Genomic DNA, 22,095 nt, shown 5'->3' on the forward strand with positions numbered 1-22,095 from the left:
CAGATGGGCTCAAATTTCAATTTCGAAAGCGTTTCCATGTTATCTTTTAGCACCATTGGTGGAAAGACAACTGAAGAAGAATAAAAGCAGCCACCAAAGTGGTATTTTATGACTGTGAAGATGTCAAAGTCATTATTAGTTTAAATTATTGAAAAACAAACATGGAAAATCAAAAGTGTTCCTTTTAAAGGAGTATATGAATCTGACTTGGTCTTAAAACAAAACGTGCTCTTAATAGAGCACATTTGGGTTGAATCATGTGCTCCTCCCCCAAGATACGTGGAAGTTTTAATCCTGGTATCTCAGGATGCGATTTTATTTGGAAACAGGGTCTTTAGAGAAGTAGTCAAGTTTAAATGAGGTCATGGTGGGGGGGTGGGGGTGGAGAGCGGGTCCTAATCCAATATGACCAGTGTCCTTACATGAAGGGGAAATTTGGACACAGTCTCAGACAGGCGCAGAGGCAGGGACTGGACTAATGCAGCTGCAGACCAAGGAACCTCAGGTACTCCAGGCCTCCAACTGAGGCTAGGAAGAGGCAAAGAAGGATTCTGCCCAGAATCTCAGAGGGAAGCATGGCTGCCTAGTCTCAAGGACTGTGAGATAATAAATTTCTCATTTCATGGCGCCCAGTATATTGTACTTTGTAACAGCAGCCCTCGCAAACTAATACAGAATGTAAATAATGTTCAACGGTGCTTTTTTTTTCAGTTCATCTAAAAAGTGAGGAGATGCTTATATTATGCCTGAGGTCACCCAAAAGTCGGTATTTAAAATGTTCAGTGCCTATACTTAATGGCCCCTTAGATCTAAGGCTGGCAGATGGAGAAAGGGCTGTTTATTGCAAATTGAAAGAGAAGCTCCATTTATAGAAACACTGAACAATGGCTATCTCTGACCTATTTTTTTCCCAAAGGACTTAATGCCAAATCATATATTTATTTCAAAGTCAAATATCATAAAGACTGAATCAAAGGTATTTAAATATAACACTCTGTTCCATTTGACAAATTCAGAGAAAATGTGAAACTATAATTATTTGATAACAGAGTATAACCGATGTTTAATGTTAAGATTACTTATATTATCTTTTTCTAATTAAAAATAAAATTTTAGGGGAAAGATTTTTGGAAAACACATCTTTAATCTGTCCCCTTTGGGGGTCAAGGTGACACTGTACAATAGCCTATGGATCTTGCATAAAGTTTAGGAATTTGCTAAGATAAATACATTTTTAAATGTGAAAGAACTAATGTATTTTTAACTGCCAATTTAAGAAAAATATTCTTCCTAACAAATTCTTCTGCTTTAGGTCTATCTTCTGATAGACCTAAAAAACCTGCAGTCATTAGGTGGGAATCCCCTCAAATTCAAGTCCACCCAACTCTGTCTTCCTCTCTCCCCCATCCCAAACTTAGGCACATCCACACCCATCCTTCCTATTCCCCCTCTGGCCTCAGAGATTGGGAGCTGTCTCTCCTCTGGTAAAAACCTCTGCCCGTCCTCTTGATTTTCTCCCCACCCTACCTCTTTAGGAGTCTTGTATCTTAAAATACGCTTGTTTTCCTTCATTTTCACCCTAACCCTCTCTACCAGTTCTTGATCATTCCCTTCCATAGACACACACTTAAGACCACTCTTTATTGAAACAGCTCTTACCAGGTCCCATGTTCTGCTTTAGCTAATACTCTATCTCCTTAACATGTAATATACACTCAGGTCCTAACGTCCTCACCTCTCATTTACTTACCAGTTTGCTAGAGTCGGGTTTCTGCCACAACTTGGCCACCCCCAGTGATGGCTAATGACTTCTAATTGCCAAATGAAAAGTGTTCATCTCTACTAAGTCATTTCCCTCTGTGTAACTGAACCTATTAGCTTTCCCCCAAAGTCTCTTGTATTCTCTGTCTTCATGAATGATCCTAATCATCTGTTCAAGGCAGAAATCTAGGAGTCATTCTTGATTCCTTCTCCCCCAGCTTCCAACTGATGACTCAGTTGTATCGGGTCCACCCCTACCCATTTTTCAATCTATCCACTTTTCTCCATTCCCCCACCACTACTTTAGTCCAAAGGATCCTCACCTCTTATCTGAGTTATTGCAAGTTCACTTCACCCCCAATTTTACTGGTTCCTGCTCTAATTTATGTGAGAGGGGTGTGGGGGAAAATGAGAGGCGGGGGAGGGACAGAGGGATGAGAGAGAGAGAGGTTGAGAGAGGGGTTGAGCCCAGAGTGATCATTTCATTTTCCTAAGATTCTTTAACGTCTCTGGTGCCCATAACACAACATCCAAACCCTTTTAATGGCTGACCTTTGATTGATTCTCAGTTTCGTCTGTTGCCAACCCATTCCTGGAACCCATATTTTCAGGTATTCTGAGCTTCACTTCCTTTACTGTGCCAGGCTCTTTCTTACCTCTTAACTTTTGAAAACATTAGTTCCTTCACCTACCCAGTCCCAAGACATTTCTCTGGCTCCAGCTTAAATGTTTCTTCCTCTGGAAACCTATTCCGATGCCCTCCTTCAGGTTACTTGTATGGTTGGCTGCGCTTGCCCTGTGCTCGCTGACACCCTGTACTTCTCTGCTCGTGGAATTTACCATACACACATCTCTGTAATTGCTGTCTCTTCTGCTGGCCTGTCAGTTTCATAATGGCATGGACTGTATCTGTTTTTGTTCACCACTGTATCCACAACCCCTAGCACATAATAGGTGCTTGAAAAGTATTTGCTACATGAATAGCTAAATAAACGAAAGAAGCATGGTATATATAACACAATGGTTAGTGCCCAAACTTTGGAGTCCTGGAATTGAAATCTGGTTTTCCACGTACCTGTTATATGACCTTGAGCTTATTAATTAACGCTAAGCTTCAGTTTCACAATCTATAAAATGGTGAAAATACTACTTATATTTGATTGTTGTGTTATTTAAATAAAATAAAAGATAAAATTGCTAAGGCACAGTAATCGGCACATGATGAGTCCAGTAAACAGCAGCCCTGCAATTTAAAAACCTAGTTAGCAATGAGTGATGACAGCCAGCATTGAATCAGGACCTAACTTTGAAAAACTCTTACTTGGATCAATATTGGGCTAATTTAAAAACAAATGCTCCACCTTCTTTCACTGACAAAGCAAACAGAATAGAAAGAATTTTCTTCCTTCTTAAAAAGGAAGAAAATTATAGGGTCCACGTTTCAGTATGACGTCCTCTTCCTGAAAGGAATTATCAGATATATGAAATAAACAGAACCCACTAATTTTTGTTGATGTTACATTACATTTTATCGACAATTTATGATTTGCAATGTTTTGCATAATTTCAGAAGCGTGAAGACTTCAATTTGACAACAAAGCAAATATTTTTTTAAAACTGATAATTATATTCACAAATTTGAGTAATCTACAGAAAATTCTCGGGGTTTTTTTTTCCTATTTTTAATATAAATTTTTGTTTTAAGAAAAGCGTATTTTTTGAAAACAGATTGCTCTTTCATTTGCACCCAATGTCTCCATACTACTGTCAAAATACTTATAAAGAATTGTTACAATAGAATAAAATGTCATCAGTAAAAGACTTTGTTTTATTTAGTTAGCAGTAAATAGTTTTCTTATTTGCAACTAAGCAAAGTAGCCTACAACAAAAATGAAAATTTCCCATTAAAAACCCTCCCCAAATTTATCTCCACAAAGCATCTTTTGCACATCCCCCAATGCACCCAACATTGAATGATCTTAGGACAGAGGATCAATTTTTTTTGCTTCTCAACTCAACATCCCAGCTCTGTAAACCTGCTGCAACTTATTATTAAAGCTATTTTTGGAAACAGTCAATTTCCAAAGAAGATTTTTGAGAAAACAGGTATAATTTTTTTCTTCCAGTTTTATTGATATAATTGACGTATAAAGCTTTCTTTCTAAATAAGGTGTTTATTTTTTTAGTTTGCTTAAAATCTTTAAAGAAGGCATTGCAGTAGCAAGACATAATCACAGAATTTAGGATGAGATGGTTTATCACTCTAGTTTAAATCCACAAAAATTCCCATGACTTGTGCAATAGCTCCCAGACAACTGAGATCAGCAAAATATTTACAACTTGCATTCTAGAAGAAAGTCGAAACTCTTTTTTTCCTGCCAGTTTAGCACCTTCTCCTTTCTTGTTCTCAGAGATAAATAACTTGGCATGTTATATAGCATAAATAATAGGTGAATTAAGACTAGTATCTGATCACCAGCATGAAAATATTTTTGACATGGGTCACTTCCTTGCCTTTATTGGTAGATGTCAACAGAAAATTGTAGGAAACACACACACACATACACACACAACCAAGGAATAAAATGCATTTTAATTATTTTGAAGGATTTGGTTATTAGATATCTGAAGCCATTCCAAAGCACAGCGCTATGTACAATAGGAACTGAAACACAAACATCTGATACGAAAGAGGAGACAAGTTCATTACTTAACATCATTCTTGGACCGAGGTTTGGAAGAAATTCTCATGTGCTTCAAGCCAGACCTCAGGATGAACCTGTGGCCTGTTATGGACTGAATGTTCGTGTGTCCCCCCGCCCAAATCTATATGGTGAAGCCTTAACCCCCAACGTGATGGTATTTGGAAGTGGGGCCTTTGGGAGGTAATTGGGTGTAAATGAGGTCATAAATTCCTCACAACGGAATTAGTGTCCTATAAGAAGAGGAGGAGAAACCAGAGTTCTTTCTCTCTCTGCCATGTAAGGACTGAAATCAGTCGACACATTGATCTTGAACTTTCCAGCCTCCAGAATTTCAAGAAATAAATGTTCCTTGTTTAAGCCACATAGTCTATGGTATTTTGTTACAGCAGCCCAAGCTGACTAATACTGGGTCTAAGTTGCTTGCATATTTACTGGGCAAAATAAATAAACATAAACAATACACCAAACCAGACTCAATCTGACCCAACAAATTACAGAACACCAGGTCCTTTCAAAGCTGACAGCAATTATGGTTCCATCCTTGGAGCAGACTGTTGTTATAGGACAAACCATTGGCTCTGGTTTTTTAATAAGCAAGAAAGAAGAGGAAAAGAATCTCCGGAGAGGGGCTTCCCTGGTGGTGCAGTGGTTAAGAATCTGCCTGTCAATGAAGGGGACACGGGTTCGAGCCCTGGTCTGGGAAGATCCCACATACCGCAGAGCAACTAAGTCCGTGCGCCACAACTACCAGGCCTGCGCTCTAGAGCCCGTGAGTCACAACTACTGAAGTCCGCACGCCTAGAGCCCGTGCTCCACAACAGGAGAATCCACCGCAATGAGAAGCCCGTGCACCGCAACAAAGAGTAGCCCCCGCTCGCCTCAACTAGAGAAAGCCTGCACCCAGCAACGAAGACCCAACACAGCCAAAAGTAAATTAATTAATTAAAAAAAAAAAAAAAAGAATCTCTGGAGGATAAGGAAAGACCTTGAAGCAGATCAAGTGGCTTCTCTGTGGATTCTTTTTCTAGTGAGAAACATTTTGATTCTAAGTATGGCTTTGGGCCTGCTCTATGACTGAAAACCAGGGGCCAGGGGAGATATCCATGTGTTGTTAAAAGGTAAAGAAGAGCTGAAGACCAAATATCTAAGAGGCTGTTTTCACGAGAGACTTAGTGAGATTCTGGGCATAATATATGCTTCTGTGGAGCCCAGGTGATTAAGGTAGGGGTGTGTGTGTGTGTGTGTGTGTGTGTGTGTGTGTGTGTGTGTGTGTGTGTGTGTGTCTGTGCAGGTGCTTGTTGTCTGTGCCTGGGGTGCTAAGTGATGGGCACACTCTAGCATCACACCATGACTTTGGGAGCAGGCCTTCTCACAGAGACAGCAGGAAAAGTGACACAGTGTACTTGTCCAGAGGCCAGATAAAAGATAAGAACCTCAACTTGCTTCTGTTGCAAGTAAGGTATTATCATTTCCAGAAGTAAGTCAGCACACTGCAATGGGGAGGGAAGTGTGTGCTTCCATTTAAATGTGACCTCAAGGAGACTGTGAAGCCTAGAATGTACAGGTTGCATATGTTTTTATAGAGAAAGTGTACAGACAGAAATAGAGATGGGAATGGGGATAAAGATAGGGATGGAGAGATTGAGATACAGATGGAAAGGGAGTTGGGCAGAGGTGTGATGGAGAAGGAGATGGGATGGGAGAGATAGAGATGATACAGGAATGGAAGCAGGGTGAGAGGGAGAATGAGAGAGAAGTAGGGCTGGGATAGGAAACTCAAATAGGAATAAAGGCAAGCAAAGGATGGGTACAAGAGAGAGGGAAGAGTAGGGAATCATGGGACCAACTGCTGAGACAATCACAGACATAAACATCCACTCTGTAGTTATCCTAAAACTCTCAACTATCAAAGCAGGGTAATGTGGTCAGATTTTATTTTCAAAATGTTTTTAACTACAAGTGAGTCAGAAAAGGAAAATGTTTTCCAATGAAGTTGCAGGGTACATTTGGTAAGATACTACGATGTCAGTATAAATAAGTTCCGGATAACAAGCATAGGTATATCACTGTTTCAGTTTTCAAGGCCCAAGAAAGAAAGAATAGCAAGTACAGAGGGGAAAACAAAAGAACAACAACAAAAAAATCCCTATTGCAGTAAGGTTACAATGGAGCAGTTGCAGAGGTAATAATTTTCTGGGTCTTTTGAAATGATACTATCGATGCAAAAATGTGTAAAGTAGGGAAGCCAAGTGGACTTCAGATTCACGTCTGCATTAAAATCTCAGCAGCACCAATGGCCAGGTGTATGAAGAAGAACGCTACAAAATAACCTGAGTTAAGCCCTTAGCACAGTGCCAGACATTAATCGTTATTTTTTGCCCATGTGACTGATGTTTTTCCTACTCTAACAAAATAAGAAAAGATAAAGAATCTTTGCTGTTGCTGTTTCGTTAAGCCCCTCTGCATGGTACTCGGAGCTGTGCTTAGAGCTATTAGGATTTACAAAGAACTCCAAGAATTAGCACATGCCTTGAAGACTTTACAATGTTGATGGGAAGGTGAGATATGAAACAGTATAAAATCATTTAAGATATACTGGCGGAGGGTGGGGATAAACTGGGTGATTGGGATTGACATATACACACTATTATACATAGAATAGATAATTAATAAGCACAGGGAACTCTACTCCATACTCTGTTATGATCTATATGGGAAAAGAATCTTCAAAAAAGTGTATGTATGTATATGTATAACTGATTCACTTTGCTGTACAGCAGAAACTAACACAACATTGTAAATCAACTATATTCCAAAAAAAAAAAAAAATGCAGTAGTAAATCCAAATGCAATGACTCAAAAGTAAAAAAAAAAAAAAAGTAATTTCTTTCTCATTAAAAGAAAAAACAAACTAGGGACTTCCCTGGTGGTCCAGTGGTTAAGAATCCACCTTCCAATGCAGGGGACGCGGGTTCAATCCCTGGTCTGGAAACTAAGATCCCACATGCTGCGGGGCAACTAAGCTCACACACCACAACAAAGAGCCCACACGCTGCAATGAAAGATCCCACATGCCGCAACAAAGATCCCGCATGCCGCAACGAAGATCCCACGTGCCGCAACTAAGACCCGACACAGCCAAATAAATAAATAAATAAAATACTTTAAAAAAAAAAAAAAGAAACTAGCTATCTTCTACTAGCATAGGCAAATACTCATAGACCCACAGACCACACATACACAAAATACATGAAATCTCTAATCTCTAGCATATTTTTAAATTAAAATACTCTGAGCACATTAAAAAAAAAAAGACATGCTGAACTTTTCCACCTGTGCTGCAGGGTCTGGAGAAGTGCTGAGATTCTGATTCTACCAAACCTGAGGCAGGAACAGCAGAGAAGGCAGGGGGATGGCGCTGGGAAGGAGTGCAGGGGAAACCGCTAACATTCTGGAGCCTTTGCTCAGGGTTCCACATGTGGTCAGAAATGACTTCATGAATGAGAGACGTATGTGCTACACATTAAGGGCAGGACTTGTATATTTAGATGGGGAATAGCAGGCGTGAGGTCACAAAGCAGGACTCAAAAAAAAAAGAACATAAAAGGGTACACACTGGTACAGCCCCTTCCAATACTCAGTTATCACATAAATATGTAAAGTAACTTGAAACAATGACAAAATGGTGATAAAAACAGATTAGAAAACAAATTCTTGGCATATAATCCTTCGACAAAGGCCCTTTGTATACTGCATGGCACGCATTCCAATTTTAGCTTCTTTTTAAGAATTCAGAACACAGATAAGCGTGTCCCAGGAATTCTGCTTTAAAATCTTCCGCAAAGATACTCAACCCTATTAAAAAATATAAAAATAACTATAAACTATTTTCACCAGATTGGAAAATACTGTTAAAGAAGTTTAATAGTATAAGGAAATGGGCATTCTCAGAAGCTCTTGGTATATATTAAAGTTATAAACATGTATACTTGTGGACTACCTACCCCCTTCTAGAAATTTATCCTAAGAAAAATAATCAGACAAATGTACAGATATATATGCCCAAGGACTTTCACTGTGACATTTTATATAATATTAACCAACTGGAAACTAATTATATAACCACTGATAGATGACTGGCTAATTATGATTTATAAAGAATTTTATTATATTTATAATGACAAAGTATTAGTCAGCCATTAAAATGATTATGTGGCTCTGTATCTAATCACATGGGAAGATGTGCAGATGTGCTGGGTGAATAGAGGCACACAGAATACAAGTGAATACAGAATAAGTGGCCTATAGCCACTTACGTGAGACTGTGTAAGCCAGCGTGTAGAAAAATGGTGATCAATATGTCAGTGATGGTTATATCAGGACTGTGGAATTTAAGGTGATTTTTACTTTCATTAAACTTTCTAAGAAGTTTATTATCAAAACGATTTACAATTAGCACGTAACCTTTTTATGATATGAAAAAACAATAACTCTATTTTCATTTTGGAAAAAAAAGAACTGTCCTCAAACGATGACGGTTCTGGAGTATAAGTAGTGGCTGTGGCCAGATGACACCAGCCAAAGCTTGAGAAAATGAGCCCCAAGGGCATTCAGTGCCTTGTCACAGGGCAGATTCTGGGTGCAGCCACTGGGCCAGAAAACTCCCATTTTACAGAGTGGCTTTTGGAGAGATTATAGGAAAGATAATCCCATTTTATCCTGTATCTAGACACATTATTCTTTTTTTTTTTTTTTTTTTTTTTCAGGCTGCGTTGGGTCTTCGTTGCTGCGCGTGGGCTTTCTCTAGTTGCAGCGAGCAGGGGCTACTCTTCGTTGCAGTGCACAGGCTTCTCACTGGGGTGGCTTCTCTTGTTGCGCAGCACGGGCTCTAGGAGCGCGGGCTTCAGTAGTGGCAGCACGTAGGCTCAGTAGTTGTGGTACACGGGCTCTAGAGCGCAGGCTCAGTAGTTGTGGTGCACGGGCTTAGTTGCTCCACGGCATGTGGGATTTTCCCGGACCAGGGATCGAACCCGTGTCCCCTGCATTGGCAGGCGAATTCTCAACCACTGCGCCACAAGGGAAGTCCTAGACATTAATCTAGTCTTCTCTTTTTGCTGGATTTTGAGCTTCCCAAGGCCTGGGAAAGTGTTTTACTAGCTTTTTTCCTGTCTCCAAAGCCTAGCATAGACACACAGTAAGCAGTCCATTTGTACAATGGGATTGAGATAAGCTGCCATGCTTTGTTTGCTTCTGAACTATGAAAAGAGGCTTTGGAGGAGTCCGCAATCAAAAACTGCTCGTAGGATTATGCCTTGCACACGTTAGGCACTGCTCTCGGCAAAGATCCTCTAACTGAAGGCAGACAATTATCCTGTCATCTGCGTTTATTTTTACAAATGTAATGTTTTTTGGTTCACATATTTTTTCATCAGCATTATAAGAGATTAATTTTTTTTGTAATGTAGCTACACGGAAATTTGTTTTATGTTAGTATTTATGTTCCAAGTCATTACAATGTACGGATACCCAGTCACCTGATACAATCTAAGGTCAGTATGGATAATCTCAGACTGATTAGCCTTTGCAGTGTCCTGCCACTACGGTTACTCTTCTATAAGAGCACCTGAGAGGGGAGCCCAGACACGATCTCCTTAGATAAAATTCTTTGCTCAGGGCAGACTACTCATTGTTTTTTTCTGCTCCAAATAGAAACAAACACAAACAAAACTCCACCATGAATTCTCCTTCTGATATGACACACATCAGTACAGAAGAAACAACTGAATGACATATTTCATCAAGATTCATGGAATCGACATGAAGTAACTGCTTTCGACTCTGGTTATCTATTAATTTTCTTTGAGAAAATGTTAGCAGATGCCACAATTAAACTGATAGGTGCCAACATTACTGACTAGTTATAGTGACAATAGCCACAGCAGCATTACTTTAAACTGTGTGTTTAATGATGTATTGGCTCAAACTAAGTTAACATAGAACTCTGGGTAGTTTCCTTTACCTTGGCCAGATGAGAGTTGATCCATTTTGTAAAAGTACGTTTTTGTACTATCTCTTGCTCATCTAGAAGAAAAAAAATTATCTGGTTAGATAACATGTCATGAAGTTGTATCATGAAAAAAATTCATAGTTACACAACTCTAGAAATGATTATTATATTATTTTATCTTATAATTCATTTAACCAATTATTGTCTTGAAGGAAGAGCCAGTAAAACTTCAAATATATTAGGCAAGTCAATTATTTATTTAAAAGTTATCAGCAAATGCTTTAAAATTTGCAATATGTTAGCCCTATGTTTATCTTCATTCATTTATTGAAAGTTCACTGAATAATTAAACCTCAATAAATCTGTTTTTTAAAAAGTTCACTTGAGACCAACTAAGTGCCAAGTTTTACGTGTGGTGCAAAGGGATGCAGAGAGATGAAGAGGACACAGTCTCTACCATGACATATCTAAAGGTAAATATCTAGAAGACAACATAGGCAGTACGCTCTTGACATCGGTCTTAGTAATACCCATCAAACGAAAAAGCTTTTGCACAGTAAAGGAAACTATCAGCAAAATGAAAAGGCTGCCTACTGAATGGGAGTCGATATTTGCAAAAGATGTACCTGATAAGAGGTTAATATCCAAAATATACAAAGAACTCACGTAACTCAACATCAAAAAAAAGAACAACCCAATTGAAAAATGGGCAGAGGATCTGAATAGACATTTTTCCAAAGAAGACACGCACATGGCCAATAGGTATATGAAAAGATGCTCAGCATCACTTATCATCAGGGACATGCAAATCAAACCACAATGAGATATCGTCTCACACTTATTAGATGGCTATTATCAAAAAGACAACAAGTGACAAGTGCTAGAGAAAATAACAAGGATGTAGAGAAAAGGAAACCCTTATGCACTATTGGAGGGAATGTAAACTGGTGCACCAACTGTGGAAAACAGTATAGAGATTCCTCAAAAAATTTAAAAATGGAACTACCATATGATCCAGCAACTCCACTCCGGGGTATTTAGAAAACAAAAACACTAATTAGAAAAGATATATGCATCCCTATGTTCACTGCAGCGTTATTCACAATAGCCAAGAAGATATGGAAGCAATCTAAGTGCCCATCAACAGATCAATGGATAAAGAACAAAGAACATGATGTGGTGTGTATATATATATATACATATATACATATACATATATGAAATGGAATATTACTCAGCCATTAAAAAAACAAGTGAAAGCTTGCCATTTGCAACAACATGGATGGACCTAGAGGGTATTATGCTAGGTGAAATCAGTCAGAAAGAAAAAGACAAATACTGTACGATTTCACTTATATGTGAAATCCAAAAAAATAAAAAAAAAATGAACAAACATATAAAAGAGAAACAGAGTCATAGATACAGAGAACAAGCAGGCAGTTGCTGGGAGGGTTTGAGGGGAGGAGAGAAGTAGGTGAGGGAGATTAAGAGGTACAAACTTCCAGTTACAAAATAAGTCACAGGTATTAAATGTACAGTTCGGGGACTACAGTTAATAACTATGTGATACCTTTGTAGGGTGACAGACGGCAACTAGTCTTATGGTGATCATTCCGAAATGCATAGACACAGTGGATCACTGTGTTGTGTAACAGGAACTAACACAGTGTTTAGGTCAATTACACTTCAAAAACAGGCAAAGTCGCAGAAAAAGAGATCAGACTTATGGTTAGCAGAGGTGGGATGTGGGGAGGGGGAACTGGATGAAGCTGGTCAAAAGGTGCGAACTTCCAGTTACAAGAGAAATAAGTATTAGGGATTTAATATACATGATAAATACAATCAACGCTGCTGTGTGTTATATATGAAAATGGTTAAGAGAGTAAATCCTAAGAGTTCTCATCACAAGGAAAACAATTTTTCTCTATTTCTTTAATTTTGTGTCTACAGAGATGAGGGATGTTCACTAAACTGTTTGGGATAGTCATTTCATGATTATGTAAGTCAAATCATTATGCTGTACACCTTAAACTTATACAGTGCTGCATGTCAATTATGCCTCAATAAAACTGTAAGAAAAAAAGTAGCAAAGTCAAAAAATTATAATAAAGGTAAATATTTAGAGGTGGAGAGAGACAAGAAAGGGCACATGTGTAGTGGAGGGTTATAGAGTAATGCAACAAGATAGAGGCATTACAGGAATTTCACCAGATGAGTAGCGTAGTGAACACACTATAATAGGGTAACCTCCCCAAATTCCCACCTCCTGGAGTCCACACCTTTGTGTGGGCAACTGCAACCAGAACTTGTGAATTGCTTCTAATCAACAGAACACAGCAACGGGTGATGTGATGCCACACCCATGCACATGTTACTTTATGTAAGATTCCTTCTGAGCTGACTGGAGTGACAGATTCTCCTGCTGGCTTAAAGAAGCAAACAGCCACACTGTGAACAGTCCATGGAGAGGGCCCCGGAGCAGAGAACTGCAGGCTGCCTCTGGAAGTTGGGGGGCAGCCTCCAGCCAAGAGGCAGGAAGAAGCTCTGTCATACACAAGGAAATGAATTCTGCTAACAGCCTGAATGAGTTCAAAAGTGGATTCTTCCCTCATTCAGCCTCCGGGTGAGAATGCCGCCCAGCTGACACCTTGATCGTGGACTTGTGAGACCCGGAGCAGAGGGCACAGGTAGCTGCATGGACTACCACACAAATTGTGGACTACCCACAAATGTTTGGAGATAATAAACGAACGTTGTTTTAAACTGCTAAGTTTGGTAATTTGTTATGCAATAAGGTAAAACTAATATACAAAGAAAAAAACGTTGGCTTCAGGAAGGCTTTATTTTTTTAATATGTATCTTTATTGGAGTATAATTGCTTTACCTTATTGTGTTAGTTTCTGCTGTACGACAAAGTGAATCAGCTCTATGTATGCATATATCCCCATATCCCCTCCCTCTTGTGTCTCCTCCCACCCTCCCTATCCCACCCCTCTAGGTGGTCACAAAGCACCGAGCTGATCTCCCTGTGCTATACAGCAGCTTCCCACTAGCTATCTATTTTACATTTGGTAGTGTATATATGTCAGTGTTACTCTCCCACTTCGTCCCAGCTTCCCCTTCCCCCGCTGTGTCCTCAAGTCCGTTCTCTACATCTGCATCTTTATTCCTGCCCTGCCACTAGGTTCATCAGTACGGTTGTTTTACATTCCGGATATGTGCGTTAGCATATGGTATTTTTCTCTTTCTGACTTACTTCACTCTGTATGACAGACTCTAGGTCCATCCACCTCACTACAAATAACTCAATTTCGTTCCTTTTTATGGCTGAGTAATATTCCATTGTATATATGTGCCACATCTTCTTTATCCATTCATCTGTTGTTGGACATTTAGGATGTTTCCACGACCTGGCTATTGTAAATAGTGCTGCAATGAATATTGTGGTATATGTATGTTTTTGAATTATGGTTTTCTCAGGGTATATGCCCAGGAGTGGGATTGCTGGGTCGTATGGTAGTTCTATTTTTAGTTTTTTAAGGAACCTCCATACTGTTCTCCATAGTGGCTGTATCAATTTACATTCCCACCAACAGTGCAGGAGGCTTCCCTTTTCTCCACACCTTCTCCAGCATGTATTGTTTGTAGATTTTGTGATGACGGCCATGCTGACCGGTGTGAGATGCCAGCTCCCTGTGGTTTGATTTGCATGACTACAACAGGCTGTGGTGTGTGATGCAGGTGCTGGGCCCCCGCACCTCCAAGTTCACCACCGCCTTCGCGGGCCGCCTCGCGTCCACCCTCATCTCCAAGGCGGGGTGGGAGCTGGGGGAGAGCCTGGACCAGATTTTCCATGCCATCCTCAGCTAGACGCAGAAGGCAGAGATGCTCAGCGGCATGCGGTCCCTGATCACGGTGTTCGCCCACATGGTGCACACTCAGCTGGAGCCCCTCCTAGAGTTCCTGTGCAGCCTCCTGGGGCCCAGAGGCAAGGCCGCCCTGGAGTTCGCGATGGCCGAGTAGACCAGCCGGCAGCACCTGTTCTACGGGCAGTATGAGCGCAAAGCCAGCTCTGTGGCGCTGCGTAAGCTGTTCCACACGGCATCCACGCGGATGACAAGCGGCTACAGGACATCCGCGTGAAGGGGGCGGAGATCTACGGCCTGGACGAGGGCACCCGCACCCGCTCCAAGTCGGCCAAGAACCCTGAGTGCTGGACCAACTTTCCTCTGCTGGTCAAGACCCTGAAGCTGATCATCAACGAGCTGTCCAACGTCATGGAGGCCAAGGCCACCCGCCAGGCCGCCCTGCAGAGTGAAGCCAAGATGACTCCAGTGACACGTGGGAGGAACGGGAGGACGATGACGAGGAGGACGGCTTAACCCTTGCCTGATATTCTCGCCACACGTAAATACGAAGAGCGTTACTACAGGGACGATGCGGAACACGACCCTGACTCCCTGAAGGACCCTCTCTAACAGACGGATCTGCAGGCGCACCTCACACACTTCCTCTGCCAGTTCGCCCACAGCCCTGCTACGTGGTGTTCTCAGGCCACCTCAACAATCATGACAGGTGGGTTCTGCAGACCACTGGCATTTGAAAAGGGCCTCCTCCGGCCTGCCACACACCGTTTTGCAACAAAGTGAGCAGAAGGAAAGAAATTGTAAAGATCAGAGCAGAAATAAATGAAAAAGAAGGAAGGCAACAACAGCAAAGATCAATAAAAGCAAAAGCTGGTTCTCTGAGAAGATAAACAAAATTGATAAACAATTAGCCAGACTCATCAAGAAAAAAAAGGGAGTAGACTCAACAGAATTAGAAATGAAAAAGAAGTAACAACTGACACTGTAGAAACACAAAGGATCATGAGACACTACTACAAGCAACTCTATGCCAATAAAATGGACAACCTGGAAGAAATGGACACATTCTTAGAAAAGTATAACCTTCCGAGACTGAACCAGGAAGAAATAGAAAATAGGAACAGACCAATCACAAGCCCTGAAATTGAGACTGTGCTGAAAAATCTTCCAACAAACAAAAGCCCAGGACCAGATGTCTTCACAGGCGAATTCTATCAAACATTTAGAGAAGAGCTAACATCCATCCTTCTCAAACTCTTCCCAAGTATGGCAGAGGGAGGAACACTCCAAACTCATTCTACGAGGCCACCATCACCCTGATACCAAAACCAGACAAAGATGTCACAAAGAAAGAAAAGTACAGGCCAATATCACTGACGAACACAGGTGCAAAAATCCTCAACAAAATACTAGCAAACAGAATCCAACAGCACATTAATAGGATCATACACCATGATCAAGTGGGGTTTATCCCAGGAATGAAGGATTTAATTAGAGATATAAAGAGATGAAGGCCAGAGAGAGGGGCCAATGTAACACCTTTCAAGGAAAGAGGGGCCAATGTAACACCTTTCAAGGAAAGGGTGAATTCTGCTCTTTCCATCAACATCTACTGTGTGCCAACTGTTGGCTGTAAACTAGATGTTGTGAGGATGAAAGATGAACAAGATATCATTTCAATTCCTCACCCTCTGAAAGGTAATGCTCAAGGAAACATAACTTCAGCTTTCTAAAAAAGGACCTTTTGGCTAAAGTCTAAACATTAAGTTCTAGAGAGGGAGAGCTGGAGCTGAGCTCTCCTGAGCTTTGCTTCAGAATCGTGGACTGCCTACTAGAATATAAGCCCCATGAGGACAGTAACTTGGTTCCCAATGCCTACAAATGTTACAAATAAATCCTGTTGAATGAATAAATGAAGAAAATAAACAACAAAGTCTTTAAATTTAGAGAAAATTTGGATATATCCATAAAATTTAAAGAACGCCATTATTTCTAATGCACATTAAACATGCACTTTATTTTTTTTTATTTTTATTTTTTTGCGGTACGCGGGCCTCTCACTGTTGTGGCCTCTCCCGTTGCGGAGCACAGGCTCCGGACGCGCAGGCCCAGCGGCCATGGCTCACGGGCCCAGCCGCTCCGCGGCACGCGGAATCTTCCCGGACAGGGGCACAAACCCGTGTCCCCTGCATCGGCAGGCGGACTCCCAACCACTGTGCCACCAGGGAAGCCCCTAAACATGCACTTTTAACTTTCAAGTAACGACCAGAAACAAACCCAGGTGGTCTTGGGATCAGATGGGGAGGGAGGCTGAAGGACACAAAGACTGTTAGCAGAGGCTGAAAGAACAGTGAGGAAACTGCTAGCTGGGACTGGAAGGAGAGCGACACATATTTTATGCGTTATATAGTCTGTCGTTGGTAGTAACTTGAACTTTTGCAACTGGCTAGGGAGATTTCCCTGCAGAAAGCTGTCAGCCGGCTTCTTTCAGCTGCACATTTTATGGTACTGGAAGAAAGGGAGATGAACCAAAGAAGGAACTATTTAGTTTGCAAACAGAATTTAGAGGAAACATAGGAGACCTTTGATATGGCGCATCAGACAATATAATGGTTAGTCATTGTCAGTCTGCCCTGGAAGAAGATTTGCCAAGTAAAAAATAGCTTCAGGACAACAATCAATCTAGACTGTGACTGTAAGAACCATTGTTAAGAACTCAGAAAGATTTAAGGCAGTGTCTGTTTGTTTTTTAATTAATTTATTTATTTATTAAGTTATTTATTTTTTCAGTGTTTGATTGATGTTCTCAGCCAAACCATCTTCTAAGAATCTTTTTTTTTTAATTTTAATTAATTTATTTATTTTTGGCTGTGTTGGGTCTTCTTTTCTGTGCGAGGGCTTTCTCCAGTTGCGGCAAGCGGGGGCCACTCTTCATCGCGGTGCGTGGGCCTCTCATTGTCGCGGCCTCTCTTGTTGCGGAGCACAGGCTCCAGAGGCGCAGGCTCAGTAGTTGTGGCTCACGGGCTTAGTTGCTCCGCGGCATGTGGGATCTTCCCAGGCCAGGGCTCGAACCTGTGTCCCCTGCATTGGCAGGCAGACTCTCAACCACTGCGCCACCAGGGAAGCCCTCTAAGAATCTTAAGGGCACTGCCCACTGCAGCCTCACATGTGCTCCAAAGCTGATTTCAGACTTTGGGTTTGGGGGCCACAGAATGAACTCCAAGCAGATTTTCAGGAAGCCCCCAAACCTGTTAAGCCAAAATGCCACTGGTCTGCACTACAGGGACAGGACAGCTCAAAACGAAGAGAAGACTGGAACCGCAGCTTTATACGGCTCAGACTATCAGCCACAAACATGAGCCACTTCTTATCAAGAAGACAGGGGGCTTCCCTGGTGGCGCAGTGGTTGAGAGTCCGCCTGCCGAAGCAGGGGACACGGGTTCGTGCCCCGGCCCGGGAAGATCCCACATGCCGCGGAGCGGCTGGGCCCATGAGCCATGGCTGCTGAGCCTGCGCATCCGGAGCCTGTGCTGTGCAACGGGAGAGGCCACAGCAGTGAGAGGCCCGCGTACCGCAAAAAAAAAAAGACAGGGAATGACCCTTGCGCTTGAATTAAAGGAGGGGGCCACGGGTGCCTGGCTGGACTTCAGAATGACTTCAGAACACGACTGCCATATCCTTTCCATTCTTCCCTTCTTCGGACAGAAGCATCCATTGCAATGGTCCTTCCCCGTCTCATCACTGCATGTTGGATGAATGGGGAGAGTAACTTCTCTTTTTAGTTTCCAGGTCTGGGGACTGACAGAAATTACACCCGAGGGGCCTCCTCTGTATCTGGACCAGATGCAGATCACACGAGACTGGAGGTGGAGCTTGATCACATAATTGGATGAGACTTCTGATGTCTTGAGAGGGAATGAGTGTATTTTGATGTAGAAAGAATATGAAGCACAGTGATCAGAGGACAGATATTAAATTATGGACAAAAAATCCCCCAGTCCCAGCAGGCATCCTCCTTTGCAATGTGACTCTGCCCTTCCTCGCCTCAAGGGCAGAACTGATTTCCCCTCTCCTTGAATTTGATCTTGCATTGTATTTGCTTTGATCAATAATGCAGCAGAAATGACTTTATATCATCTGCTTCTAGGCCTTAAGAACTCCTACAGTTTCTATTTTAGCTGTCTTGGATCCCTGTCCTAAATTCACCAAGCAAGGAAAGCAGTCTCTATTGGAGGAGGGTCCATGTGGAGAAGAACTGAGATGCCCTATCCAATAGGCAGAACCAACGGCCAAACACGTGGGTGAGGTCATCCTGAACCTTCTAGTCTGGCCAACGTTGCAGATGAACACAAACCAGGTGAAGCCAGCAAACTGAGACTCATCTAAGGCTTCAGAGTTGATGCATCTGTTACTCCTCCCTCCCACATCCCCACACATACCTGATTCCTCCAGGAAAAGAGCATTTTCCCCATCATTGTATCCCTAGAAATGAACCCACTGCCTGGAACATTGCCTTCTATATGTTTTCCTCAGAAAACCATCCATGTTTAACTATGAACTAACCAGCCAACCCACAGGTTATGAGAAATGATGAATTATGATTGTTTTAGCTACAAAGTTTTGAAGTGGTTTGTTACACAGCAAAGGCTAACTAAACAAAGGCATTTACTTGTGTGACAGATACACACGTGCGCAAACAAACACACAAACACACACACACACACACACACACACACACACACACACACACCCCTCCTTCACTCTGTCTTCTATAAAAGAAAGATTCTAGGCTTGCTTGACTGGGTCTACCTTCTGGGTCTTTGGTGTTCTGATCAGATGAGCAATGGAGAGAAAAGTGGCAAGGAACAAGGGAATCCGAAGTTCCTCTGCACAAGTTCAGCACAGACTAATGGGAGAGGACAGAGAAGGAGAGGAGGGGAGAAGATCAAGAGCCAGTGGAAGAGTGAGATTGAGGAAAAAGATGAGAAAAGGGAATTTTTAAGGATTTTTGCCTGTATTGAGTGCTCTAATCACTGCTTCAATTTTTTTCAAGCACACGTCAGTAAAGACAGTGCTCCTAAGATCTTTGGAAGTGGAGTTGTATTTCTTTTGTATGTAAAACCAGTGACTAGATAAAAAGAGCCCACTTTCATTAAAGTCACATTTGTAAAATTTAGTACCATCTCACTTTAAATCTAAGGCACAAGGGATGAGAAGAATATAATTATCTCAGTTCCTAAATCAGAAATTTCTCAACCTCAACCCTATTGACAGTTTGGGCAGGATAATTATTTGTCATATTATGAGAGGCTGTCCCATGCATTGTAGGACATTTGGCGGCATCCCTTGCCTTTACTCATGAGTTGCCAGTTCGAAAGTGGCAGCTTTGACGTTAAAGTCAAAGTCTGTCTGGCTTCAGAGTCTCTCTTAGACTTGACCTGGGTACTTGGCAATGAACTTGGATCACAGGCTTGGAGCACCTTGGATGTTTTCCTCTTTCTGTGGCTCTTTAAGATGTGTCATTATGACTATCAAAAATGTCTCTAGACATTGTCAAAACTCTGCTGGTGAAGAATCCCAGTTGAGAATAAACTATGTCCTTTGTATCTGTGTGTAACAATGGGAATGAAGTGGTATGAACATCTTAAAAATTTATATCTGTTTCAATTGAATTATTATTGCCCAATTAACTACTCCAAAACATCACTATCATATTGGGTTATTCCGACTGTTTGTATATTTATTTAGACAAAAATTTACCCGAGATATATTAATTTAAGAAGTGTCAAAATGCAGTAAGTCAAGGACATTTGCTGAAAGATGGCATGATTTTTCTAATATGAATAAAATATCCTACGATGTCTGAGATACTGTCATTTAAATCTGGAAAATTTGGTCTTACGTGATAGGGAGTGGGTGGGAGAGGAGAGGTTGTGTAAATCCTGTTAACGTGTTTGGTTTATTTAACTATTCTAAACCTTCTAAATTTTTTTTTTCGGAAATGTATAAAACAAAACAAAACAAAAGATAGTCTTTCAGCTCCAGTTGGCTATCGTTAGTTAAAAATATAGTCTGAACCATTCATTGTAACATTTTAATTTTATCACTGTCAGGCAAGGAAAAGCAAATAGCATATCAGTCAGCAAATTACAAGAAAATTTAAATATTTAGAGAATTTTCATATATTTGTTTGGGAGGCAGTTAAATATGGGTGGTTTTCTAAGGACACACAGATCAGACGACGTTCCAGGCAGTGGGTTAGTCTCTAGGGAAACAACGATGGAGGAAATGCTTTCTTACCATGAGGAATTTTAATTAGGTATGTATGGGGGTGTGGGACAGAGAAGGTAATACATACATCAGCCTTGAACCTTTAAACAGGCCTCAATTTCATACACTTTTAGTAAAAATCATTTGGTGAAAAAAAAAACTCACCTAAATTGAGAAGAGCCTGTTTATAATCTTTCTTTACCCCACTTAATGTTAAAATTCATACTTTGCTTTGCAGAAATAGTAATGTCTCTGATTACAAAGACACAGTCTCTGATTGGGGGTGATACATACCATGTGGCCGGCCCACCATATTATATTTCTAAAGTCCAAACGGTCCTGAATTTGAAAACAAAGCTTAGACTTCTGCATAAAGGATTGTGTGTACAATATAGAAAAACAATGATAGACATGTGCCCTACAGAGGAGTAATAATCATAATAAAGAGAAGATAAGCATAAATATAATGAGAGTGAAAGCAGCAGAGTTCATTATGGCCATTCATACGGTGGCTTCCTGCAATATCTTCTAGCTCTAAATAAAGACAATAAATTTGAACAGTTTCTCCAGAACTTCGGTAGTTTTTTTTCTGTCACTTTTTTCTTTCTCTATTTGTGGGTATAAACATTGCAAAAGAAAATAATCACATGGTGAATTCATAAAAACACCTTATATTTTTACAACACTTGAATTTACTCTCGTTTCCGTGTATACTTCTCATTTGATTCACACAAGTAGCCTGGCTGAGCAGACAGAGGAGGTATCATTAGCCCAGATGGAAATAAGGAAATGAAGCATGGTGGGGTTAAGAAATATGCCAGAAATCTAGAAACTGAAATGAAGTCTAGGAAGTTACAGAACCACGGCCAGAATTTAGGAAGTCTTACTCCTATTCTAATTTTGATCCATTCTCTGATTGTTTGATTCATGTATTTAACAAATGTCATTATGCCCCTCCTGTATGCCAGCACCCACTTCTGACCAGCTAGGGATGCAACTGGAGAGGATGGGTGTGGTTCCTTACAGTCCAACAGGGAGGACAGGAATCAAAAAGAAGCACATCACAGCCCAAGTTCTGTGTATGCAGCACAAAGTAAAAACAGTGGCGTGGCATATGTGAGAGGATTAAAAAGTAAAAGAAAAAGACCACAGTGGAGGAAATTAAAGGCAACATGAATATGGAAAAAAAAAAAAAGCCAGTCCCTACAGTTTGCAAGGATGGGAACTAATGGGAAAATTCTGCTTCTATAGCTAAAATTTTTCCTAATAAGTTACATAAAAAGGCAAATGATAGGGCTTCCCTGGTGGCGCAGTGGTTGGGAGTCCGCCTGCCGATGCAGGGGACATGGGTTCGTGCCCCGGTTCGGGAGGATCCCACATGCCACGGAGCGGCTGGGCCCGTGAGCCATGGCCACTGAGCCTGCACGTCCGGAGCCTGTGCTCCGCAACGGGAGAGGCCACAACAGTGAGAGGCCCAAGTACCGCA

At 41.2% G+C, this 22,095-nt stretch overlaps 1 protein-coding gene and 1 pseudogene across 1 annotated transcript in view; one reads left to right on the forward strand and one right to left on the reverse strand.

Moving 5' to 3' along the window:
• Positions 1 to 22,095, reverse strand: part of SYNE1 (spectrin repeat containing nuclear envelope protein 1) — a 457,027-nt gene that overhangs the window by 374,617 nt on the left and 60,315 nt on the right. The window contains exon 2 of the mRNA XM_073789748.1: positions 10,486 to 10,547. Coding sequence (XP_073645849.1) covers positions 10,486 to 10,547 — 62 coding nt within the window. The remainder of the gene's footprint in view (positions 1 to 10,485; positions 10,548 to 22,095) is intronic.
• On the forward strand, positions 13,057 to 15,076 carry LOC141276062 (importin-9 pseudogene; annotated as a pseudogene).

Source organism: Tursiops truncatus, chromosome 12 (genome assembly GCF_011762595.2).
Source record: "Tursiops truncatus isolate mTurTru1 chromosome 12, mTurTru1.mat.Y, whole genome shotgun sequence".
Classification (NCBI taxonomy): Eukaryota; Metazoa; Chordata; class Mammalia; order Artiodactyla; family Delphinidae; genus Tursiops; species Tursiops truncatus.